Source organism: Sceloporus occidentalis, unplaced genomic scaffold (genome assembly GCF_023333645.1).
Source record: "Sceloporus occidentalis isolate IW3139 unplaced genomic scaffold, rSceOcc1.0.p SCAF_3, whole genome shotgun sequence".
In the NCBI taxonomy this organism is placed as follows: Eukaryota; Metazoa; Chordata; class Lepidosauria; order Squamata; family Phrynosomatidae; genus Sceloporus; species Sceloporus occidentalis.
In genome coordinates this window covers 177,721,182-177,748,195 of record NW_028316983.1, presented here as the reverse complement: position 1 = coordinate 177,748,195, position 27,014 = coordinate 177,721,182, and the positions used below count along the sequence as shown (strand labels likewise).

Below are 27,014 nucleotides of genomic sequence, written 5' to 3'. Positions count from 1 at the left end.
TAACAAAGTTCCACTGCGATTCTGTCAGGCTTGGAAGATGGGAAACGGGGGAGTAACAGGACAGCAGGACTGAGGCGAGAACTAGAATTACACACTTATTCTACATGCCCATCAAAAACTTGATACAGATTTGAGTTGGTTTGAAACAGTGGCCATGTTCTTAGTCACTGCAATGCAGTGAATGTTCTGCAAGAGATCACTGAACTATGTATACCTTCTCCAGCTTGGGATGTTAGTAGTAAAGCTCTTGACACCAATTGTTGAAGCTGGATGATTTGATAGGATAGTGATAAACATTCCACTGCCTCAGGAAACCTACTACACCAGTTGCTGTGAGAAGACAGCGGTTAGTCTGGTAGGATTAAAACATTACAGAAGCTCTGAAGAATGAGCAGATAAGGACACATGGTAACTGGCAAAACTCAGAAGAACCATATGGAAGAGCTAGTCACAGGTATGGTAGCAAAAGAAAGGATGGGTGTAAATGCAGTAGTGTCTTATATAGTAGAAAAGTGGCTAGCAGAAGAGAAAGACACTTGAGGGATGAGTTCTAGTTATGTGTCGGCATTAACAGAATTGACAGGTCTACACCAAGGATGCTGTATTTCTACACATTACAAAAATTCTTCACGTTTAGACCCTAACACAATGACTGCTGTGTTCTAGCTCTCTCCAGAGGCCTGTAAGACAACTGTTTTGTGGACTAAGTATCATGGGTTGGATCCAGATTTAGGCATAGCAACTAGACTTGTGGAAGGAAACTTCACTGCCTTCTGCACAAACACTATGTGCTTTGCTATGACATTTCTCCAGGGTTTTTATTTTAACAATGAATTAAAATCAACCATCTTAGCTGAGTAAACTAAGATTAACCAAATTTTCTGTGAGCATCCATTAAAAAAACTCCAACAACCTAATTTACACAGCACTGTGTTATCAGTCACATTGACCATAATAATGGAAATGTGATATATAATGTAATACATAAATAAATCCTACAATGCTTCTGCAACAACATGACGGCAGAAAAACATTGTCTTTAGAACACTAACCTTCTGGTAATTGTGAAGCAAAGCCCAAAGTGCAGATGCTCCTATTCTTTGAGATACAGGGCTATCGCTTTCCAGACAGGCAGATAGCAATGCAACTGCTTTATCTATGAGGAAGACAAAAGACCACACATGTACTTAACAAAAGGCCATTCTATCACATTTTCAGCTGTTCTAGTGCATTCTGTAGATAATTTGTCTCTTTCGTTCTGTGATAAATATTACAACTGGGCAAAACCACCTCTAAATATACCTTATCTAAAAAAAACCTTATGAAACTCTTGGGGTCACCATAAGTTAACAGGCGATTTCAAGACACAAACACACATAGACACATAAAGAGTTACGTTTATATATATCATAATACTTTTTGAACTAATCCCTGACCATGTCTACATTAAAAATTGTTCCTTGTAAAAATAAATTTAAACATAATAAATACAGCCAGGATATTTCAGGTATTCAAAAGTATATGTGAAGAATATCTTTCCAGCTGCTGAATGCTAGTAAGGAGACACAAAAGTTGTACAACAAAGAAGCATACAACATTTAATTCATTTTTTGAGTGTAACAGATACTGATAGAGAATTAAGACACCAATATCTTTATAAGACTAGATGACCTCCCAGATTCCTTCCCATTCTATCATTCTACGTGGATGGTGTTTCTTGCCAGCTGAATACTTTTAATGTAGAATGGTAGATTGGTTGCATATAAACAATGCATTTATTCACTGAGGAGGCAAACCTGGGATTTAGGTCCACTACTTTGCCACTGACAGTTATCCAGCTTCAAGGCACTGGTGAAGATGGCATTAACCACAGCATAGGATATCATATCATATTGTCTAAAAATGTGAATGGCTCTTAATAGCATTAATTTCCTGGCATTTGGGATGTCCACGTTGAAAAAACACAGCAGGGTTGTTACTGTTAGCTTAAGCTGTCATTGTTACCTTAAGCTGCTTCCCCATTCCCACATCCCACAGGTATGGATGGCTGAGGTGTAGGTGCCTGTGTGCGCATGTCCCTACAATTACCTATTGACCTAAGGCAACCCCATGAATTAGGCAAGGGAATACACAGAAATGCTATTGCCAGTTCCTTTCTCTGAAATATGGCTGACATCACTGGGTATTCCTTGGCAGTCGCCCATCCAAATACTAACCAGGGCTGACCCTGCTTAGCTTTCAATATCAGTCTGATGCCTTTAGGGTAATTAGGCCTACATACATTCTTGTGGGAGTTGGAACATCCATCACGCAGGATTCTATCTCCCACAGATATCCGCATATCCATCCAGATAGTCCAACATTCAAACCACTACACTACACTAGCTCCCTATGCATATCCGCAGACCTCAAGCACAGACATCCCTATTATGTAGATACAAAAGCTGTGTGGTATCTATTATTGCCATTGCAGGAGAAAATGGCACCTGTGACATGCAACATCTTTCAATTACAAAGGTCATCACAGGTACAGCAATCCTTCCAGGCCACAGTTGTCATTGCTCTGGCAACCTTTATATTAGTCCAATGCTCTGAATTGCCTGTGTGTCTTTGAAGACCTTCCAGCTGTTTCATTTTCTAACATTGGTCCAGTATTCAAGAATTTTTATAGATTTCTTTTCTATACTTTCTCCTGAATCTCCACAAATTTACTTATTTTATGGTTTCTGTTCTGCAATTTTTCCTCTTAGTTTTTACTATACATGTTCTCCTCTTTAAGCTTGCACACTAAGAATCTCGTATTAAAGGGTGGTTTATAAATTCAATAAATACATTAGTGATTTTCTAAATTTGAGTATTAAAGCTTACAGTGTGTTCTAATTCCATAATAATATATTACAAAATTCTTCAGCTGAAAATCTCAAATTAATAGACACATCATAGATGTATGAAGATTACGGCCATAATCCTGTTAGGGTATTACAGTACCATAGAAGCAAGAGTGCATGAGGGTGCTCTTTCTCAGTGTGGACCCCAGCACAATGGATCACTTTACAAGCACATATCTTGCTCAATTCCTCCCTTTTGATGTACTGGGTAGGATGGGAGTCAATTGTTGCCAGTGTCCATCTTCTCCAAATGACAAATTCAAAAGCAGTTTTAGCCAAGCAACAGACAATGCACTAAGGCTTTTATTACCTCTGTTTGGCAAAGACAGTGGATGACTTCAAGGTCATTGAACCTCATGCAGCTGGCTGTACAACTCTGGATCCAGCATAACTGCACTGACATAAAATGCTATGCCAAAAGTGTATAGGACCTTGACATATGTATATTCATACACAATATCTATAAACAGATTCTCAGAAACTTATATTACTGTTAAACATCAGTACTATATCATGGCCAAAGCATAAGCAAAACATTCAGCACTTACCGTTTGCTAGTATCCTAGGTTTGTTGGCTGGGCTAAAGCAAGTGTTGTGCAAAATCAGAAGGATTATATATGGATTACTTCGGTGTTTGTACTTGGCCATCTCTATAAGCTGATCTAAACTACCATTCAGCTTCATAATCATTTGCTGTCCATCTTCTCCAAATGACAAATTCAAAAGCAGTCTTAGCCAAGCAACAGACAGTGCACTAAGGCTTTTATTACCTCCTTTTGGCAATGACAGTGATAAAAAGTTCTGTAAAAAGTTATTCTGGAAAACAATAAGAGTAAAATATACTACATTACTAAACAACATCTTTGTAGAGTTCTGTTAACAATTCTCACAATTTCAGTTAATTATACAGTCAGCTGGTAAAAATGCAATAAAATTGTTGTCTTTCTTTAGCCAATCCAGCATAGTAGTTTGGAAAAAATAAAGTTCAATAATTAATTGATATTACTATGGATGAAGTTATATTCAAGATGAAGTTCACTGTAGATATGTACCACTCAGCTAGCGATTAACGTATGATTAGTAAATGCACTGAAATTAAACATGTGGAGAAAGGACAAAAAATTATGAGAGCTCTTCAGTGAATTTTGAAGAAACTAGTGGAAGACCTCTTACAATACAGCATGGAAGTGTATTGGGAACTGTACTGTAACACAGAAAGACAAAAAATAAGGAAAGACAAAACATATAAATTCCTGTGTGCAAAGTCTGGAGTAAAATTAATATAGACTGAGGAATACTGTTCTCACGTTTTCCACAGCTAAGTGAGAAACATGTATCCTGTAAACAGAAAAGCCATACCAGTAACATATTGAAAACACAGCAAGTGCTTATTATAGCTATCATAACTATTCATGTTTCCTATTCTACTCTGTCATCACATTTCCTTGATGTGTGTATATTTAGAATCAGCCTAAAGATGCAAAAAATATGTAAGTTTGGATTGCCAGATGGTTCCTATAGATATAAAATGACAAGTGAATTCAGGGTTGTTAGAATTTTTGCACTTATTAAACATGTGGAATTCAATGAACATGTATCAGTTCATTTACCAGTTTGACAGAGAAATACTCTGATTGTAAAAGTCTCTTTTAAAATAATAATAATAATAATAATAATTATTATTATTATTATTATTTATATTTTCCCGCCTTTCCCAGATGGATTGAGGCGGGATTTCAAAGATTTACAATTCAAAGACATAGCTGTGTTAGTTTGGAGCAATGGTAACACCTTTGAGACTAACTGAAAGAAAGAAGCTGGTACCACGAGCTTTCGTAGACTTGAGTCTTCTTCCTCCACCACATGCATCTCAAGAAGTAGGCTCAAGCCTACAAAAGCTCATGCTACCAGCTTCTTTCTATCAGTTACTTTCAAAGGTTCTACAAGATCCCTTTGCATACCTTTTAAAAGTAGTGTGCTGTGTGACTTCAAGTTATTTCCAACTTACTGAGACCCTAAGGTGAACCTATCACAGAGTTTTCTTGGCAAAATTTGTTCAGAGGGAGTTTGCCTTTGCCTTCCTCTGAGGCTGAGAGTATGCCTTGTCTATGGTCACCCAGTGGATTTCTATGGCCAACCAAGTATTTGAATCCTGGTCTCCACAATCCAACACTCAAACCAGTACACCACGCTGGCTCTCCTCTTTTAAGATTTGTTTTGTTGTTCTATGCCTTCAAGTCATTTCTGACTTATGACAACTCTAAGGCATTCACCTGTCATGGACTTTCCTTGGCGAGTTTCTCCAAAGGGGGTTTGCCACTGCCATCCTCTGAGGCTGAGAAAGTGTGACTTGCCCAAGGTCACCCAGTGGGTTTCCATAGCCGAGCCAGGATTCAAACCCTGGTCTCCCAGTGTCCTAGTCCAACGGTCAAACCACTATGCCATGCTGGCTTTCTTCTCTTTTAAAGATACCATCAGGAAAACAAATGTATTTAAGAAGATGCATATCACTTTCAACCACTGTATCTCATTCAATATTTTCAATGTTGTCATGTCACTGTTCTCCAGAATTTCAGGTAAGAGTCTTTCCTAGGTCTATTACTGACCAATAGCTTCTTTTCTAGAAAGTCTGAAAAGTTAGCAACACACTGTACTTCACTTAAGAAAAGGAAGTCCACGTGCTATTTGTGCTTTTAAATTATTTCATGATTTACCTAAATTGGTTGCATCTTGTAAAATTATTTTTAGCCACCTTGAGGTGCACTCTTTAGAGTAGCAGTTCTCAACCTGTGGGTCGCGACCCCTTTGGGGGTTGAATGACCCTTTCACAGGGGTTGCCTAACACCATTGGAAAACACATATTTCTAATGGTCTTAGGAACCGAGACACCACAATTTTATGATTGGGGGTCACCACAACATGAGGAACTTTATTAAAGGGTCGTAGCATTAGGAAGGTTGAGAACCACTGCTTTAGAGGAAATTGGGTCATAAATATACAGAATCTTAACAGCTACTTTCTCCAATGTTACATAGGCATTTGTTGAACTTAATCTGATTTTTAATTTCCCCCAATTCATAGTGCTAGGCCATTTTGTTATTTAACATATCTTTCTCCCATGTAATATTACAGTAGAATTGTAAAGTGCCTGAGCTGGTTATGAAGAGCAGGATTTCTGGATGAAATTAACAGAGATAACATCTATTCTTTCTTTTGTCTTTCAGTCATGTACAGAGAGAATGTATGATAGAATCTACATGCTATTTATAGAATGAGACAGATGATGAAAGTACACAGGACTGAAAATGTCACCTACAGCTTGGTCATCTGTACTGGCTCAGAGGTTGCTAAGATGAGAACAATCTATTTCATCAAGTTTTCATATGACACTGTGTCCCTGGTGTCTTCAACTTCAGAGGAACAAAGAGCCTTTTTGACCACAGAGGTCCAGGTAGTGGAACACCCATCCCACAGAGCCTTTACTGGTACATTCTCTGCTTTCTTTTTGGCATCAGGGAAAGGTTTAATATACCAGCCATTTAGATCTTTTTTAGACTAAGCTACTACAATTTTGGGGGAGCCAATATGGTGTAATGGTTTAAGTGCTGGACTACAACTCTGGAGATCAGGATTCAAATTCCCACTCAGCCTTGAAAATCCACTGGGTGATCTTGGACAAGTCATATTCAGCCTCTGAGAGAGGCAAAGGCAAAACTCCACAACAGCTTCATCTTACAGTTCCCATAATTCAGAAATTATGTGAAGGCACATAAAAACAATTACAGTTTTTTTTAGCTCTCTCTTATCTTGGGTCTATGGGTCAAGTATTTTACTGTTTCTATATCTTCTTTTGTTGATTTTGTTGTAACAGGGATGCTGTTTTTACCAGTTTGCTAGTGCCCCTAAGAGAACTTTTGAAAAGCTGTTATAAACAGATTCAAATTACAAGAAGAAATTCCACCTAAAATTTAGGAAGAACTTCCTGACACAAAGAGCTGTTCAGATTGAGTGCCTCAGAAGGTGGGGGAACTCTCCTTTTTTGTGTTCTTTAAACTGAGGGTAGATGGCCATTTTTGGGGTGTGTTTTAGTTGTGTATTCCTACATGGTAGGGAGCACTTCCAACCCTAGGATTCCATGAAATGAATTATATTGGAAATAGATATGTATCTATATATTAGCTTTAACAGTTCAGCAGCTGCTTTAAGCCATTCTGAGTCATAACTGGGTCTAACTGTTGAAAGGTACACTATGCTGACATCAACTTACCAAGACAGAAGGGCAGAAGATGGCCTCTGAGGGAGAGAGAAGGCTGGCCCAGTACCATCAGGGGCTAGCCTGAAGAAAGAGGCTCCTCCCTCCCTAACTGTCATCTTTCGGCCTCTGAGGGAGAGAGAAGGCTGGCCCAGTTCCATCAGGGGCTAGCCTGAAGAAAGAGGCTCCTCCCTCCCTAACTGTCATCTTTCGGCCTCTGAGGGAGAGAGAAGGCTGGCCCAGTTCCATCAGGGGCTAGCCTGAAGAAAGAGGCTCCTCCCTCCCTAACTGTCATCTTTCGGCCTCTGAGGGAGAGAGAAGGCTGGCCCAATTCCATCAGGGGCTAGCCTGAAGAAAGAGGCTCCTCCCTCCCTAACTGTCATCTTTCGGCCTCTGAGGGAGAGAGAGCAGGCTGGCCCAGTACCATCAGGGGCTAGCCTGAAGAAAGAGGCTCCTCCCTCCCTAACTGTCATCTTTCGGCCTCTGAGGGAGAGAGTAGGCTGGCCCAGTACCATCAGGGGCTAGCCTGAAGAAAGAGGCTCCTCCCTCCCTAACTGTCATCTTTCGGCCTCTGAGGGAGAGAGAAGGCTGGCCCAGTACCATCAGGGGCTAGCCTGAAGAAAGAGGCTCCTCCCTCCCTAACTGTCATCTTTTGGCCTCTGGGGGAGAGAGAAGGCTGGCCCAGTTCTATCAGGGGCTAGCCTGAAGAAGAAGAGCCCTCCCTCTGGTCCATCTGCCTTGGTCCAGGCCTCAGAGGGAGAGAAGAATGCTGGACCTGATTCCCTCCCCTCTCACCATTCCCTTCTCCTTTTGTGTCGTGTCTTTTAGATTGTAAGCCTGTGGGCAGGGAACTGTCTGTTATCCCCTCTATTGTAAACCGCTCGGATTCCCAGTGATTGGGCGGTATATAAATAAAACCTATTATTATTATTATTATTATTATTATTATTAAGATAACTGGTTCACATTTCTGATCTATTTGTTGATGGAAAAGAACAGACAGTGGAAGTGCCTTGTCCCATCCACTGCCTTGCTTTAAGAAGAGGGAAAGTAATGAGTTCCTAGAGGAGGGAGGGAACTGTCCTAATGATAAACTGCTTTAAGAAAGTTTCTGACAGCCTTCATCAGGCATATGAGGAAATTACTGTACTACTAAAAGAAGAATTATTGCATCAAAACAAACCAATCATTTCTGGAGAAAGGCACTTCCCACACTTTTCATTTACAAGATAACAACTACACTGACATGGGGAAAAGACGCACCAAAGAACACAAGTGAAGATCAGGGGTCTGAGACATGCCTATCCACAAAGGAAAGCATATTATATTGACAAAGCATATAATTAATGTCTAAATGTACCTGGGCTTTATGCACAAATTATAGTAATAATTTGACTTTATAACACACAACACTGAATTCTGGTGAAGTGACATAGAAGTGGCAGCATCAGCTAGGAGCACAGAAGACACAAAACAGACATTTTGACTCAATAAATAGGTTGACTAACATAGAATGTGCCTGGCAAAAGCTTTTGGCAATTCGTTACCAAAAGTTCCTGAGCAAGCTTAACAGTCACAGGACAGAAGAACTTAAGTACTTTTAACTGCTTAAGAAGAAGAAGAAGCAGAAAGTAGGAATAAATGGTTAGTTACTCGGGATCTTCATTGGGACTGATATTTTTAAAATTTGTTTATAAATCATCTGGAGTTGGAGAGGACCATGAAGTGGCCACTTTTGCTGACTGCACAAAATTATTTAGAGATGTGAGAACAAAAATGGATGAAAAAAGCTCCATTCACATTAAATGTAGAAAACCTTGGGTTCAGTCTTAGGCATGTCCCATTCATTGTGTTTTATGTCTCTCAATATTTACTAGTTTCAATGACATGACATCAAGTATCCAAATGATTGACATTATGTAGAAGTAGGTTGACCAGTAAATGATCTTTTAGTAACACTGATCTCTAGATAAAGGGTACTTGATTTACAGATACAGTAATATTGTACTGCACAGTTTTGATGTCTTAGGAATATTGTCCCTGTCTGATTTTTTGTCACATTCTCATCTATTTTCTTTGTCAATGGAAGTCTTCTAAATCTTTGTTGTTGTGTGCCTCCAAATCATTTCTGACTTATGGCAATCCTAAAGCAAACATATAATATAGTTTCCTTGGCAAGCTTCTTCAGACAAGGTTTGCCATTGCCATCCTCTGAGGCTGAGAGTGTGACTTGCCCCAAGTCACCCAATAGGTGTGTGTGTGTGTGTGTGTATGCTCAAGTGGGGATTCAAACCCTGGTCTCCCAGAATTGTAGTCCAATGCTCGAACCATTACACCATGCTGGCCCTCCTTCTGAAGCTACTCGAAGACATAAAGGGGATGTGGAAAGAAAAGTCGTAAATAGCTTCAATGTAAAGCAATGTACACCAAGAGGGTGATTCCCAACTTCACATACACACTGCTGGGATCTGACAGTGAATTACTAAGAATGAGATGGTGGTAGACAGCTTGGTGAAAATGATAACTTGGTATGCTGTTCCTGTTAAAAATGACAAACTCCATCTTGAGTTTAATCAGAAAAGAAAATGAAATTATAAAATGCTAGTTATAGATGGTCCTTTTACAAATCTATGCTGTGAACATATCTGGAATAGTATGTACAATTTTGTTATCCTATCTGAAAAAGGATATTATAGAGCTGAAATAGGAAAACAAAAAATGATCCTGGGACTGCAGAAACTCCCAAATAGGGAAAGTTAATGTGCCTTGCAGAAGCATTTACATACACACCTTTTATCTTTTCCACAGCTCATAATTTCCTCACCCTTGATTTACAACCCACTCCATTAAGTATTCAAAGATGCAATATGCATGATCAACTGTAATATTTCATTAAGGATAGGACCAGACTATGGCCACGGTCCAGCAACACATCTCCACTGCTAGAAGGAGCTCTATAAGAACAAAGAAACAATCCAGAGCAGAGTTTTTAGAGATTCAGAGGGCTGATCCTTTTTCTGTTCCCATTGCTGGTACAGTTTCCATCAGTAGAGGTACACTGTTGGCTTCTGACCAACATTTGTAACAAATTTTCTGCATTTTAATCCTATAGTTAAATAACATCAGAAGTCACTTAAGTGTTTTAACATGTTTATTTTGTTTTGTTCCAAACATGCATCTTTTTCAGAGTCTTAGAAATAAGTTGAAGATGGTACACCTACCTTTTGAAGAATATTCTTACAGTCATGAGACACAACCAGGTTAGCCAGAAGACTAAAGGTCATCTGCTGAATGACACAGTTCTCAGTTAGAGTTTGAGAAGCTAACTTCACAATGCTGTGCATTAGTGAGTTTCCAGCTGCTGTTCTTTGAGCTGTCTGAAGGGGAGACAATCCACTACTTGCTGTACAAAGAGAGCCACAGCCTTTAAAAATCAAACATGGTTGCAATTAAGTATCAGGAAAAACATGTATTGTTAATAGTTTCTATATAAACAAGCATCATAATTTCATTCTAATTTATAAAATATTGGTATTCAAAATATTGTAAGTATATGGATAAACTGTAAAAATAATATTTAAAATACAAAAAATGCTTTAACTTTATCAGCTTTCTATTATTATTCTAAGTTGATTAGAGAAGAAAAATCCTGTTTTATGCTTCCCGCAATATAAAACATAAAAATATTGTATTAGATAATATAGCTAAAAATGTTTGAACGTAGTAGATACATAGCTGCATTTCTTTACATAGAGGATTAGAATTATGATTTTTAAAAAGTTTTTCCTGAATAATGCTGTTTTTATTCGACAACCCTGTCAATTTTGCCTTTAGTTACCATCGTGAAGCTAGAAATGTAGACAGAGAAAAAGGGAAAGAGACAATGAGATTTTAACAGGTACTTGTACAGAAGTCTCGTTATGAAGAACAATTGTGTGCTATCACAATCTTCTTGTACTTATGTATCTTCATCTCCTAAGAGAAATGCTCCTTTTTCAATTTCCAGCCAGCCATTTCTTTCAAGGCAGTGCATTCCACTCTATACCTGTCCAACTTCCTGTCTTTATCTCTCATTCAAATTGGTGTATGTGGCTACTGAGTAGGCTCAGTCTCAGTTAGGTCAATTATTCTGACCTTTCAGAATTTTTTTTTAAAAAAACCTTTGCATGTGTATGGATCTGTAAGTTTTGGGGTTCCTTGAGCATGCTGAAGATTTTCTCCTTTGTTTCTCGATGATGCTATTATGGATCTAATCATGTCAACACTCACCACTTGAGTGTGCTATTAGAAGGAGTAATTTTCAGTTTTTAGCTGTGGTGCTGGCTATGGAGAAGGATGCACTTTTTGATATGCAACACAGGAATATAGACTTATATAATAACAGAAGCAAACATTAGAAAAGGAGAGATCTACTAAAGACTGTATACAATCAGCCTTCCATATCCAAAAAAATTTTATCCATGAATTCAAACATCAACAGCTCGAGAATATTTTAAAAATATATAAATTCCAAAAAGCAACCCTTGATTTTGCCATTTTATACAAGGGACACCATTTTACTATGCCACTGCAATTAACAGGATTTGAGCATCCACGGATTTTGCATCCATGGGGGTTCCTGAAACCAAACCCCAGCAGATACCAAGGACCCACTGTAATTTAATTTTGTAAAACAGAAGAGATAGAGGATATTATTTATTTTCTGCTTCCAAGGTTCAAAATATATAATGTTAAGCTTGATAAATAAAAAAAAGCCACAATTGCTTAATGTGATTATGGCACTTTAAACTATACAGCACATACAGTAAACCATGACTTTGAAAGTAAATTTCAGGGCCATTTCTGAGTATGGCACTCTGTCACATTATCGAACTTTGTACTGTTGATCTGGCAGGAATGTTTACTTTTATAAATAATGCCAATATAAATTTTAAAAATCATGTGGTGGCTAGTCTCATATTAATGGTATGGTCATTTACTGTCATAACAATCCTGTTTGGACATTCTAGCTCCCAAATCAATGGCAAAAGTGGTCTAATGTGTAGTATCATTGAAACAGCTGTCTTGAGTGGTTAAAACAGCATGACATTTGAAAGCCATGGTTGGTAGACCCAACTAGCACAGACCAGTTAAATCATGGGAATCTGGTAAATCAAAACTAACATAAATGTAACTGATTCAGTGTGTGTTTATTTTAGCCCATATAGGACTTTACACCCCAAAGCAGAATATTATACTATTGTCTGTTCGATACCACACCTCCTTACCATCCATTTGGTGTGGTATCGAACAGACAATAATATAAAATTTTGCTTTGGCCAAAATGGTTCAATACTACTAATACTAATACTACCTATTATTATTATTATTATTATACATAGGAATAAACTAGCTTGAAACAATCCTAATCCATGTAGTGTATTTATAAATTATCTTTAAAATGATCTACAAAATATCCACTTGTCTTTTTTTTGTAATCCTGTATATGGCTCCTCTTGTATTTATGCCTCCTTGTTAAACTGATGCCAGAAATTCACTTTGTAAAACACTTTCTGAATGTTGGCTGGCCTGACAGGGAAATACAACACACATGTCCTTCCTTTTCATCACTGAAGTAGCAGCAAGGTAAACCTTTCAGAGGCACATGGATAGGTTTGATGTCTTCTCTGGATTAATTTTAAAATTCTCACTTGAGAAAAACCTGAATGTTGCACTGCTTACCTCATTTTTGAGAACATTATAAGTACTATGGTTTCACATAATGATAAAATCTGGAGACATCTCTAATACTGAGGATTTCTCACTGATGAATTATTACACAGGGAAGGTATGTGTGTACTGTGAGAGCCAGGAGGAACATAATATGATTTAATGTATGAATAAAATTGTTTTGCAGACTTTGGATCCTAGTCATGGTTACAACCCTAAAGCTACCACAAGTATGTCTTGTACAATTTAGTGGGGGGGGGTCTATTTAAATATACTATGCCATGTTACAACCTGCTTTTGACTGTTCCCTTTGTTTGAAGAAAGCAATTTGTGATAAGGCTACTGTTCCACTGGCTGCCAGTTTGTTTCCAAGTACAATTCAAAGGCTGGTTATGACCTATAAAGCCCTATATGGCTCAGTCTAGGCTTTCTGGAAGACCGTATCTTCGTATATGAACTGGCCTGGGGTCTGTGATCCTCGGGAGAGGCCCTTCTCTCTGTCTCACCACCATCACAAGCACAGCTGATGACAACCCAAGAGAGGGACTTTTCTGTGGCTGCCCCTAGACTGTGGAATTCCTTGCCCAGGGAGGCCAGAATGGCCCCTTCCTTCTTAGTCTTCCACCAGCAGGCTAAAACCTACCTGATTAGATAGACTTTTAAAACAGAAAGTTTTTAAAGCATGGGATAGTACTGTATTGTTTTAAATTAGTTTTAACATTTTTATAATTGTATTTCATTCTTTTAATATGTAACTTGTTTAAATATTGCAATAATTTAATTCTATTTTAAGATAATATTTTTGTATGCTTTTAATTGCACTGTTTTTTAATGTTGTAAGGTGCCCTGAGTCCCAGTGCTGGGGAAAGTGTGGGATAGAAATAAATATAATAACAATAATAATAATGTACAAAAACAGATGCCAAAAGCCTTTCTCAGACATTTGAATCTTGGGAACATATGGAGCTTTGGATCATGCCATGCTTTATAAAGCTATCAGAAAATTAAACCAGCAGCTATAAAGATACACACACAACACATCTTCAGAACTTATTCACGAGAGAATTTAAACCTTTCATGAAGACATATAAAGCTATTTTTAACAATGAGAAATCATTTGTTTTCCATGACAACTTGTCAGGTTTAGGAACAAATTCTACACTCACCTCTACTAAAACATACTCCTACAAAAGAAGCTGTAAGTAGGAATAGTGCTATTAACCTCATAGCTTCTAATTATACATGAATGAGAAGAATTTCACCATGGGAGATAGAAACCCTAATATAGTCACATACTGTAGATTCAGTGAGCTCATGAACTAGCCACCCACATTATAAGCTAAACACTGCTCTGTAGATTGAAGCTCACTGCATTTTTATGGGGGGGGGGAATCAATTATGTCTGAAATTTTTATAACCTAGGTTTCCTTCTCTGCTTGAACTACAAAAATGCCTACTAATTGTACTCTTTTCCTTGTAATTTGGGGTCTAATCCTGCAAAGGTGAGGGTAGGCTCTTAAGACCAAATGTATTGTTCTCCACACAAGTGAAATTACTATACCTATCAAGCAAATCTTATTAAAGAATCAAAGGTTTGGTGGAACAATACATGCTAGGTATAGATGCTGTGCAGTGACATTATATTGGTATTATCATTTACAGCTTAAATACATTTTAAAATGCATTTGCTACGAGAAAATGAAGGTGGATACATGAACAGAACTGAACAAAAGGCTATCAAAGGGTGAACACAATTACAAACACATTATTTTCCATTGCTTCTGGATGTATATCTACCTGCTAGATTATGTTCCATACATGTATTGAAAGCAAAAAAATAAATAAAAAAAATGCTGTTTCCTTTCTCCTTCCTTATCCTTGTTACTTGAATTAATGTTTTAGGGCTACTTGCAGTACAGGAAAGGTTTGAAATATGTCCCACCTGGAGGAAAGTTTGCAGAGTAGACACAAAGCAAATGCAGAGTTGTTTGCATCAGTGAGTCATCCATTAAAAGCCATGGCCACAGAGAATGCAAAACAAAAACAAGGTGAGTTCCAAGGGCTGCTGCCTGTCAAACAAAAAGAATACAGAGCAATATAGAAACTCTTTTTGGATCATCAGCCAGATATACTTTAAACTGTTTACACATTTAAAATATATTTTCATATTTATGAAAATAGTTCATAAAACCTAAAAATCTAATGGCTTCCAAACAACACTTGCAATTAGTGACAAAAATGTTGCCTAGGCTTGTGACGGTGGTGGGAGGGGGCATTTTCCAGCTCAGTGCCCTTAAAGGATGTTAGTTTGAGGTGGGATTAGACGCTTGCCATGCTTGGATCACAGACCATCAGTAACAAAACATAAAGAGAACCAATTCAGATGTGAAGAAACAAAAGGGGGACCAAAGCCCTTGCATCCAATGAAACAGATCCCTTCTCCCAGAGCCATATTTTAAAGTTGTTGACAGTTTCATTCTGTGGTTTCCTCTGGATATAAAAAAGGGAGAACAGTTCCTGATATAGTTCCACCAGGCACTGCTTCCACAGAGATTGTGAGAGGGACCTCTACTCTTTCAGATGAATTTTATAAATGTCTTGTCTCTTACTTTACAGGCTTCATTTCGAAAGAAGCAATTTCTTAGGAGCTGCATGATGAGTTTTAATTCTTTGCTGAGGTTATCATCCTAGTGAAACAAAAAAAAGTTGCAGTATCAACATTCGAACAGACTCTACCTTGTTTGACACATATAGGACTTTTCACTTCTAGACTTATTTTACCACACTCCAATTGCATCTGGCCACCTAGCTTTACAAGATGTTGATGTTCTAAATGCCTACTAAGAGAAGAACTATTGGATTTCAAGGCCCAACGAATACAGAGAGGTATTTCGGTTCTTTCAGGCATAAAGGAATAGGAATATAATACAGAATCCATACTGGCTTCTAGGTTTTTAATCACAGTAAGTCTATTGGTGGACAATTAGAGGGTTTCCTTTCAAAAGAGCAGTGAGAATGTAGAGGTGAGGTGATTAAATAGATGGGAAAAGCAGTATCAGTTTTGCACAAGACTTGACAGGAGTCACCCCCTTGCTTTCCATACAACTATGCAAGTACAGGTTAGTTTGAAACCTTTTTGCATTTACTTTAAAGAGTTTTACATTTGAATTCTAAATAATATCTGTTGTGGAAAGCATTTGACTATTCCATACAACTGGATTTCATCATTCCCTCTGTAGCACTCTAATATTGATTTATTATAATACATTCTGGATAAAAACTGTGCAATGATATAAACAAATCATTTTACTTGCTTTCATATGAATGTTTATGGGCTATGTATAAATCATTTTGATGCTTTAAAGACTAGATTGAAACAGATCAGGTCATCGATAGAAAAACTGGGACAGGGGGAGGCAGCAGTTTTACCTAAGTATCCTAGAATGGTTAGCTATAGCAGAGAGTCATACACTCTGTTTGTATTTATCTACATATTTGTTATGATTACTCAGCTAATGTGCTTTTTCAAAAAACAGGTAATCAATTGGAGGGAAGGACCAGTTAGAATGACTAGATTTATAATAAAGAAACTGAAATTAAAGGGCTTTATGTGCTGCTCCCAACAAATGGCCTGTTCTCTGACTTTATGCCATAATGGGACTTACTTCTGAGTAAACATGCCCAAGAGTGCATACTGTAATCCTACTATGAGCTAATCAGTTTAGAGAAAACCATACTTTTTATTGCATTTTGGAGTTTGCTTACTTTTTTTCTTTGGACTGCTTTTCCAGGCCTCAAGGAATCTAGGTTCAGTTGTGCATGAATGTGTTTCATCTGTTCCAAGCAAGTTTCTACAAGGTTAGCTGTGATGAAAAATACTCTCTATTAACAAATCTGCTCGCAAACATCAGATACTTTGTATCCAATAAATTCAGAGGCAAGTATGTCAAACCAGCCCTGATAAAGAGAGAAACTTCTATTCCAACTAGTGACAAGTGATAATCTAGATCTATTTGGTATGTTTTTATTATCCATTCAACTACTTTACCTTAATTATGTTTGAATATGAGATCGGTTAGTCTTTATTGTTATATGTAAAAACCTGGTTGGTTAATGCAGATTAAACATGACTGGACAACTGAAAAAGAAACATGGAAATTCTGAGTGTTCAGCACTCTTTTGAAACTGATATCCTCCAGATATTGCAGGGTAGCTCCCATCACCCCAATAAAAATAACTGAAAGTCAGAGTTTTTAGTAGTCTAAAACACCTGAAGGGTACCCAATTGGGTAGGATGATTTTACAGTATCATGAAGGAAAGCATTCTTGACTGCCAGAGAGGTGTCCTGAACAAGAGTGTAAGAATATAGTCTTCCCTCCAGATTTGCAGAGGGCCCTCACAAATCTGAAAAATTCGTAAATAATGGGGGGACTAGTGCACGTGCACATTTCCCTTCCAAAGCCTCAAACAGCTCTAGCAAGCTGTTTGAGGCACTGGAAGGGCAGGGAAGCGTGCACCGCTTCCTTCTTCAGTCCCAAGGTTTGAGAAAGTCTGGGGACCTCTTTCAAACCTTGGGAGTGAAGGAAGGAGGGTGCACTGACTGCTTCCTCCTTCAGTCTCCCAAGACTTCAGGAAGCTCAATTATTCCTGAGTCCCTAGCTGTGTGCACACACTCTCCTGGTTGTTCCTTCCTCACTCACAGGGGAAAAGCCTGGGAGGGACGGAGAGGGAGTGCACACACACACATACACACACACACAACTAGGGACTTGTGAATAATCGAATCCGTGAATCCCAAAGCTGCAAAGCCAGAGGGACAACTGTACTTGGTTTATACTGTAGAGGAACATTCATTTTCTTCTGCAGTGGGCAGAAAAGTACCATCATTATTCTTGCTCAAATGTGAGGGTGAAACTGTCAAGTATTCACAGAAATGTCCATGCAACTCTGGGTTAAACTGAAGCAATATATATCTTAAGCCTTGATGTGGTTTTGACTTCTTTAGAAGTGAACAGAATCAGTAGGCCATATTTTGACAGTTATCTTGCTCTGAGTGCATGAGTTTTACATATCTCAGGATGTGTAATGCTGTTATGATGCTGACAACTATTATTTTTGTGTTTGTTACACAAGAAAGACCATTTGATTTAAAATACATTGTTGTAAAATGACAGCAGCTCACCTTCCAAAGCACATTTCTGGGCAGTTTTACTGACAGCCAAAAGGGGAAGCAAAGTACTTGCAGCAACTCGGCTCAACACATCTTCAAAGGATTTTCCTTCATAGCTCTACAAATAATGCCACATAAGTCACTATACAGTCAAATAAAACATGTACAGTGGAAACTACTTTCCATACCACTCTTCTGCACTTTTCATTTTTGTAAGCATCCGCTCATTCCCTACTATATTTATTAATTCAGCTATAGTTTGATTTAACATTAGGCACTAATATGAGCAGACGTAATTATGATGGCATACATATTATTGGAATAGTTAGTGTGAATGACATGTAGTCTCAGCCATACGGAAAGAAGTGGGGATGGAATTGCTTGTTAGAAGAGCACCGCCAACTCCCACCTCCACTCTGCATTTTGGACAGAAACTGAAAGCCAAACAATGGGTTCTGCCAGATCAAATAAGACCAGAAGCCCCCTTTCCTCTCTTGTACATCCCTAAGCAACCCCTTCCTGCCATATCATTCCTGGAGACTCCATATCTTGTCTAGGTGTTCTAAAGTCCTTGAACCATCACTGATCAAATTCAACCCCTCTCATCTCCCAAACTTCAAAACAAACTATATATACAGTACATACAATCATGTTTTTTAATGAAACAACCCTCTTTTTTATAATGTGTAAGAAACTGAATGAGGAATGAATTGACAGCTCGACAGGATAGTGTGCAACTGGTGAAGAAGTAAATAAACAAGGTGGCACTGGAGCATACCATAAATTGCCAATTTTCATCTTCTATGTTTTTACAACAAAATCAGCATTACAAAACAACAGAACCCAACTACAATTTGAGGATCAGAAGAAAACTGTGTAAGATGACAACTGTGTGAGATGAGAAATAGTCAAAGACAACTGAGTACTTCTGAAACATACATTGCTAGATTTAGTATTCATAAATAGCATTTGGCTAAATGACTAATGCCTAATCTCTGTGTGATACTCTGCCCCAAGACCAATCCAAGAACAGACCACTGAATAATTATAGGTGTCATTCCGAATAGCATCTGGTGGCTTGCCATCTTGACAATCAGCACTCTAAGAAAATAGAACTTTCTCTCCCAAAAGCATTTAATTCCCAAATGGTAACTTTGGGCAAAATCTCTACAAGCTTAGATCAGCATGAAGCTTCTGCTATTAGCTGAGATCCATCTTTTCTGTACTTCTAAATTGGTCATCTAGTGGTCATAATATCTGCCATCTGTAAATATATTCCTCATCCTTTGTGTGTTAAAAGAGAAAACTGATAAATAAAGGAACACACATGTGCTGTTTCTGATTTGCAATTTTGCATATAATAAATGTGGCACTTCTTACCTCTCCCCCATTTCAGTTGGTGATCAGATTCTAAGACATTGGCCTACAGCTGTCACATCTCATTTCCCCCTCCATATCTGTAAATTAATCCAATTTTGCCCAAAAGAGAGTACAAGAGTAGATTCCTTCCACTCTAGCTGACATCTCTTTTCATTCCTACTGGTAACTTATCATCACCTTTTCACTGGCTATCATCTTATTGTCATGACGCCTATCAATTCTTCAATTTAGACATTTTCAAACTATTTTTTGCCCATAGTAGCAAAAGCTCAGTCCCTCTTTTGCTCCCCTTTGTTTTACATATTCAGTTCTGATATCTGCATCTACTGTGATACTACAACAATTATAACTTCTTTTCCTGAAATTATATGCCTTTTTAAAAATAGCAAGTGAATTCAGCTGCCAATAGTATCATGGACCTCTTTCAGGAATGTTCTTTCACAGAAAAATACAGTTATTACCAAACTGTCAAAGAACCTGTCAGTATGACAGGCTATATTTTCATTCCCTCCTCAAATCTCCTTTTCCATCTCTGGCTTTTCTGCCTCTTCTGCCACTCAATGACTTTGGTTGATCTGCTTAGATGGTACACCTAGTAGACTAGCCACCATTTTCTAGGCCGCTAAAGAAAACAGTAACATCAGATTTCAATTTTAAAGCCCACAAACTTAGAAAATATGAGCAGAGGGGGAAAATGTGATGTTCCTTTCAGGTACCATAATCATACGATGGAAAAAGATTGTGTTTTGCATTGACAAAACCGGAAGGCACAGCCAGTTCTAGCATCCTTATGTTTGTGTGCAATCTGCCTGTTTTGAATTGCTTGATATTTCACCTATTAGTCTTGCCTTTCTTATTCTCCCTTAATTTATCTAATGTGATTTCCCTGTTACAATGGGTTGGCTGGGATACAATAGAAACTACAGCAATCAGTGAAAACAAGCTTTGGGGTCACACATTCCTACTTCTTCACCATGGCTATAAGAGTTTGGGAAGTCTGTTTCAATTTCAGATAGTCTAAATGATGGAAATAGTGATTAAACTTAATTTATAGTTTTAAAGGTTTTAAGAAGATGGCCTGCTTCAGGCTACTATAATTCAAGTTAACAACAGCCTGTCCTGATTCATACGCTAAATCTATTTCCAATCTACAACAGAAAAGTAAAATTCCAGTCTCATCATGGCCAAGCTGGAGGACAGCACATTAATCCAAGGTGCTTAGATTTAATGTAAACTATGACATAATATTACTCTATATCCTAATTCAGACAATGTCTTTTCTGTCAGCCAGTTATGTTCTCTCATTCCTAGGAGTTAAAGTGATTTGTATGGACCTGGGTTCATTAGTTCTATGTACAGTAATTCTGATGCATGTACATGGATATACAAATAGCTCACTGATCTCTACATGTCATATGCAAGTTCACTGTTTTTGTAGGTGACCAATATGTGCTGGTTCAATACATGCAGTGCGTATACCATAAGCAAAGTCTTTCCTGAAAGTAAGACAACATGAGTCAGATCCATAATTCTTTGTTTGTACTGAATGTTTGCTAAGTTCTCTTCTCTCTTTACTTGAGTCTTCCACCAACTCCTTTTTAAATAAAGAAATCTGTTCAATTTTTTCTTGATTTGAGACTTTACCCATGCCTTTTTTGTCCACTGCTTTCCAGCATGAGGTTATGTTGACCAAGTAGGCTTAACATCAGTATAATATCATATTACCAATTTAATCTTTGAGCCACCAGATGAGATGCCCTCAAAGATGTAATCTGCACTGTAGAAACACTGTAGTTTGATATTGCTTTAACTGCCATGGCTCAGTGCTATGGAATTCTGGAACGTGTAGTTTTGTGAGATAGTTAGCCTTGTCTGTCAGAGACTTCTTGTGTCACAACAAATTACAAATACCAGAAGTCCACAGCATTGAGCCATGGCAGTTAAAGCAAACTGCATTATTTTTGCAGTGCAGATTAGACCTCAGGGATCTCTTCTCTTTCTTCTTATCAGACTTGAAATCCTATCCCTCCTTTACTTTCCTTCAGTTTTAATTTGTAATACTTATTTTGATACATGTTGGGAAATGTAGTGACTTAATCTGGGGAAAAGTCACAATATTAATTTAAAAAACAAATAAATAATCTTGCAACAATTACCTACATCCTCTATTTTTAGTTAGTACTGGTGCTTCAGCTGCTTCTGCTGCTGCTGCTACTACTACTACTACTACAATATCCCAGCTTCTTCCCAGTCTGGATTCAGTGAGGCTTACAACAATTAAGACAAACACAACTAAAAATTTACCCCATACAAAAATTAATAGTGTAATTAAACTATCAATAAAATTAAAACCAATTATAAACACAGCCTTTAAAAACTGCCCGACAGCATGAATAGGGCCTGATGCCACATGGGACAGACTCATGGTTATCAGGGCAGACATGAAGTCCTCAATCCTGACAGGCCATTCTCAGCACGGATATGGTTCCCTCAGGTCTACAAGCTGAGGTGACTCCAATACCAACCCCAAGATCACACCGACTAGTTCAAGAAGGAAGACTGTTGAGCAGCGGAAGCTGTAATCTGTCATAGCTGCTCTGATAGCCTTGGCTGAAGAGTGGGGTATAAATAAATAAATAAATAAATAAATAAATAATAGTCATCCAGATTCAAGTACACATACATGATCCTAGAAAACTGTGGGATAGGGCACCTAGTCAAGGGGACAGAATCCTAATAAACAACAGCAATCCCTCCCACCCCATCTGCTGCACAGAAAACCCCAATGGACAAAGCTGAGTGAGAGTAACCCCTCCAGTCAGCATGCTCATCCAAGATCAAATTGTCAATGGTTTTCTTTACCCACTCAACAACCTGGTATTCCAATCAAAGTTTTAAATATACAATTCAAGTAGTAGGAAATAAATACTGTATATACTCATGTATAGATCCAGATTTTTTACTCAAAAAATTGATTTAAAAAAGGATTTATCCTCAGGCCAGTTAACTCTTATTTAAAAAGGAACTATCCCCTGGTGAAAGGTAAGATGTAATCTGCCCTGGAAGCACTGATCCTCCTTTATTCTCTCATCCATCCAGCCTTTAGTGTGAGCACAAACAGTTATGCCTGCTGGAATTGTGTAAGTTCTTTGGCATTGTTTTCCTTTGCTTCATCCTTTAGATCTTTTGTCATATGCCCCTAAATTTTACCTTTGACTTATCCATGGGTCATATCAAAATCCATAATTTTGGCCCCCAAACCTGCCTTTGACTTATACATGAGGTCGACTTGTAGTTGAGTATATGCTGTAAGCAACAAAGTTAAGTACCTAGATGCATTCCCTGTTAAATGAATTGATCTAGACCTGAAGCTAAAATAGCTATTCCCATTTAAATAATCTGTTAGATACCTTCTCTTCTAATATAATTAAGATCATCATTAGACTGACACTGGCTCACGTTGAACGGATCATTGTAAGGAGGCTACATCAGCATTTAAACTGAAATGAAGGGATGTGTCAGTGATACATATTAACGGGGGGGGGGGGGAATCAGAAGAACAGGCTTGAGGCCATAGCAGATGAATGCAACATCTTAACTGAAACTCACTTATCTTTTGACTTACATTTAGTCCTAGATAGAAGTTGGCTGATATATTTTTCAATTCTGTAGTTGCATGCCAAAAGTAATACTTTTTTCATTGCCATTACCTTCAGAAGAACCCAAGGCAAAAATGAAAGTTGTAAAAGAAATTATAAAAAGCCTAATGTATTTGGAGAGAGAGGAAAAACCCACAGAATGATGGATAACTAATCTCGTAAAACAACACGAGAGAACTAAAGCTCAAGTGAAGTCGAAGGCTTTCATGGCCGGCATCCATAGTTTTTTGTGGGTTTTTCGGGTTATGTTGCCATGTTCTAGCAGAGTTTCTTCCTGATGTTTAACCAGCATCTGTGGCTGGCATCTTCAGAGACTGTTTGCCTGGAAAGGACTTGGCTATATATATTGTGTGATCTGGAAAGGTAGGAGTGATTTGCATGTGTATTATTGGTTGCTAATGGCAGTCCTCAGGGTGTGAGGGTCTGCACAAGAGGACTAATGTCTGCTTGCTTAGTGGTTATTGTCTGCTGGGAAACCCCTGACCCTGGGAGATTTCTCATTTGCATTTGTCTTTGTCTTGTTATCTTTCAGGACTGGTAGCCAAACCTTGTTTACTTTAAGGGATCCCTCTTTCCTGTTGAAATTGTCCAGGTGTTTGTGGATTTCAATGGCTTCCCTGTGCATCCTGACATGGTAGTGGTTGGCATGGTGCAGAATTTCAGTGTTTTCAAACAGTATTTTATGCCCAGGATGGTTTGTGGCATGTTCTGCTACTGCTGATTTTTCTGGCTGGCCCAGTCTGCAGTGTCTCTTGTGTTCCTTGATTCTTGTTTGTACACTGCGTTTGGTAGTCCCTATGTAGACTTGTCCACAGCTGCATGGTATGTGGTAAACTCCTGTGGCTGTGAGAGGGTCTCTCTGGTCCACCAAACCACCAAACGCAGTGTGCAAACCAAACCATTAGCAACCAACAATACACATGCAAATCACTCCTGCCTTTCCAGATCACACAATATATACAGCCAAGTCCTTTCCAGGCAAACATTCTCTGAAGATGCCAGCCACAGTTGCTGGAGAAACGTCAGGAAGAAACTCTGCTAGAACATGGCCACATAGCCCAAAAACCCCACAAAAAACTAAAGCAAGTATTTATTCCTAGTCCAAGGCTCTAGTGAAAGATAGATGATAGGAGAACAGCTTTTTAAAAAATCCAAATATATGGAAAAATAAAATACTTCATGAACTAAGTTTCTGCAGAAACACTGATAAGCAGTGGAGGGCTGTGAGGATTATTCTTTTTTTACCAATATCTCATGAAAAGAAGTGCTTATGAAATGTGGTCTATGTGTTATTCCCTAACCTCAGGCTCCATGTTTTGTTATTGCTGAAAATGTTGCCCTCTACCACATTGCAAGTCCTTTAATCTGCTTTAGTTTGAAGCGGCTGTGACGGATCCCAACTTCAGATGTGGTGTTCTGTGGGTTGCTGTGGTAAGCATGGCCACGTTCTTTATCAAACTTAATAGGAACAACTAGACACAGTTGTAAAAAAAGAATCAACAAGTATAAGTTTATTAAGGCACATTTAGATAGCGCCAGGTGACAGGGATTAAAGGGGAAGACAGTTATCTCTTTTTTAAAAAAACAAGTAAGCAAGGTGAAAATTATGAGCCAAGAGGCAAAAAGGGAAATAATTACTTTTGGGAACAATTTTATTGAGTAACAATGGCATAGGAACCAGCCTATCTATTGGAGCCTTTGCCTTTAACAGGAAAACCTTAGGTAAAAACAAGGAAACAGGAAAAAGTTGCCTAGTCTCCCTCAAACCACATCCTGAGTAGCCAATTCATGTCTCTATGCTCAAATCATCAGTAACCACAGAATTCCAGTAGTCTGTTTCTGCCACTGACCATACAAGGAAGTCTAATTCAAATTAAACATAAAATACCAAACTGAATCAAGGTTGTTAGCACAATGTCCACATTCAATTCAAGGTCACAATTATTATTATTATTATAAGGTCACAATTGCGCATATGGTGCTATTGGGCATCCTGTTGCACATCTGACTGTATTCCAGTTGTGTAATGATGTCATTCAACACAAGGATTGTGTAACACAATCAATGCATAACTCTGTATGTGAAGACTGTACATGAAGACAACTGTGATGTTGGAACTTGGTTAACATTTAAAAAAATAAAGATAAATTTCATGATTTTAAACATAGTCATTATTCATTATAAAATGCATTAAGTCTGAATAATTTAAAGGGGTATTTAGTGTTAGTTTATTTGTTAATAAAAAGATAAAAGTAAGTTTAAGTATTTCTATTTTAAATATTTTAAAAATATAAGAAACCTATACTAATAAAAAAAATATTTTAAAAACCTTTCAAGAAACGTGGCCTTCAAGCCAACCTAACAAGACTGCACCAAGCTCACATCTGCTCATGTCCAAGCCACAAAGTCTATTCACTAGAGTGACTAGGATGGAATCCTGAGAATCTCAACTATCAAATGTCACAGCTTTCTATACGGCTTTTGAATGTTTTATATATGTATTTTGACTCTTTTATATAGATTTTTATAATCAAGTTTTATAATTTTGTTTCATTTATGGGTTTTGTACTTAAATTGTATGTCATTCACATGGTATCTGTACGGTATTTTATTCATATTTTAGATTTATTATATTTAGCATGGCTGCAAGCACAACTAATTTCTATAGAATTTTTATAGAATTTTTACAGTGTGTTTTATCTGCTTTTGTGTTATTTTGATATGGCCTAAGGGCTAATCAATAAACACTGATTGATTGATTGATTGATATATGTCTTCCAAATATCATTGCATGGGACAGACAAGCCAGAAATATCATTGCATGGGACAGACAAGCCATTTTTGATATATTTCAGCAAAGTGAAAAAGAGAGAAAGTTAAAGAATTTTCAGAAGAGAGAGAAAAGACAGGTTGAAAAGTGTGGTATCAAGATCAAAATCTATGGAAAGCCAGGTAGTGCCACATGAATTCATGCCTTATTCTACTCCCCCCCCCCCCCCCGCCACACACACATAAGGAAAACACTGAAAGTTGGCAATCTATTCAAACATATCTGGGAATACACTTCACTGACTATGAAGTAACTTGATTCTGACTAAACATGAAACTTATTGTCAGGGAGAACTCCACATTTACACATTACAAAGAAGAACTAAACAAACAAGGAAGAAAGGGAACTGCTAGAATCAAAAGAAGGATCAATTCTCCTTTCTTCATATATTTAGTTTTAGGAATATGCTTGACATGGACAAATGGTAGATCCTGCTAGAAATTGAGGAAGACTTGGTGTGCATCTCTGAAAAAAAAAACTATTACACTGATCTCATGATTCCAATTCCCTGTCTTATTTTCTCTTTCTCCATAATCTATCTCACCAGTACCAGCATCAGTACCTGGCAGCCTAAGGTAGTGCCAGGACCTCAACATTCTAGTAGTGCCCATTGTTAATACTTTTATTAGTATGCAAAGGGATCTTGCAGCACCTTGGAGACTAACTGAAAGATAGTAGATTGTGGCATGAGCTTTCGTAGACTTGAGCCTAATACCTCAGATGCATACTACTACTTGTAGTAATAGTAGTAATGCTAAGTGATCATCATCATCATCTCCTATGCTTCCTGGCCTGGCTCTATAGGCAGCATCAACTAGCTGAATCTAACCCCTTTTGTCACCGTGTCTCTTACTTGGTCTTACCATTATGGGTACAGTCAGACCTTCGTATCCACGGAGGATCCTTTCGGAGCCCCCCCCCCCCCCCGATACGAAAACATGCTAGACTTCAAGTCCTGTTGTTCCTAATGGCAGTGCACGTGCACACGGCTGCAAGCACAACCACATGCATGCACCAACATTTGGGATAAAGGGGCTTGCTATCTAGGAATGCTCAAATCTGCAAATGGTAAACTCATGGATGGTGAGGTCCCACTGTAATTAAAATGGAGGTTAAAGTCAATTG

The 27,014-nt window shown here is 38.0% G+C and overlaps 1 protein-coding gene across 1 annotated transcript in view; it reads right to left on the bottom strand.

Annotated features, from left to right (window-relative positions):
- The window catches only part of RTTN (rotatin), a 117,528-nt gene that overhangs the window by 3,400 nt on the left and 87,114 nt on the right, over positions 1 to 27,014 (bottom strand). The window contains exons 41-47 of the mRNA XM_089516951.1: positions 18,033 to 18,138; positions 16,615 to 16,712; positions 15,459 to 15,536; positions 14,792 to 14,918; positions 10,362 to 10,564; positions 3,437 to 3,704; positions 1,053 to 1,156 (exon numbers count right to left, since the gene is read on the bottom strand). Of these exons, the coding sequence (XP_089373077.1) occupies positions 1,053 to 1,156; positions 3,437 to 3,704; positions 10,362 to 10,564; positions 14,792 to 14,918; positions 15,459 to 15,536; positions 16,615 to 16,712; positions 18,033 to 18,138 (984 nt within the window). The remainder of the gene's footprint in view (positions 1 to 1,052; positions 1,157 to 3,436; positions 3,705 to 10,361; positions 10,565 to 14,791; positions 14,919 to 15,458; positions 15,537 to 16,614; positions 16,713 to 18,032; positions 18,139 to 27,014) is intronic.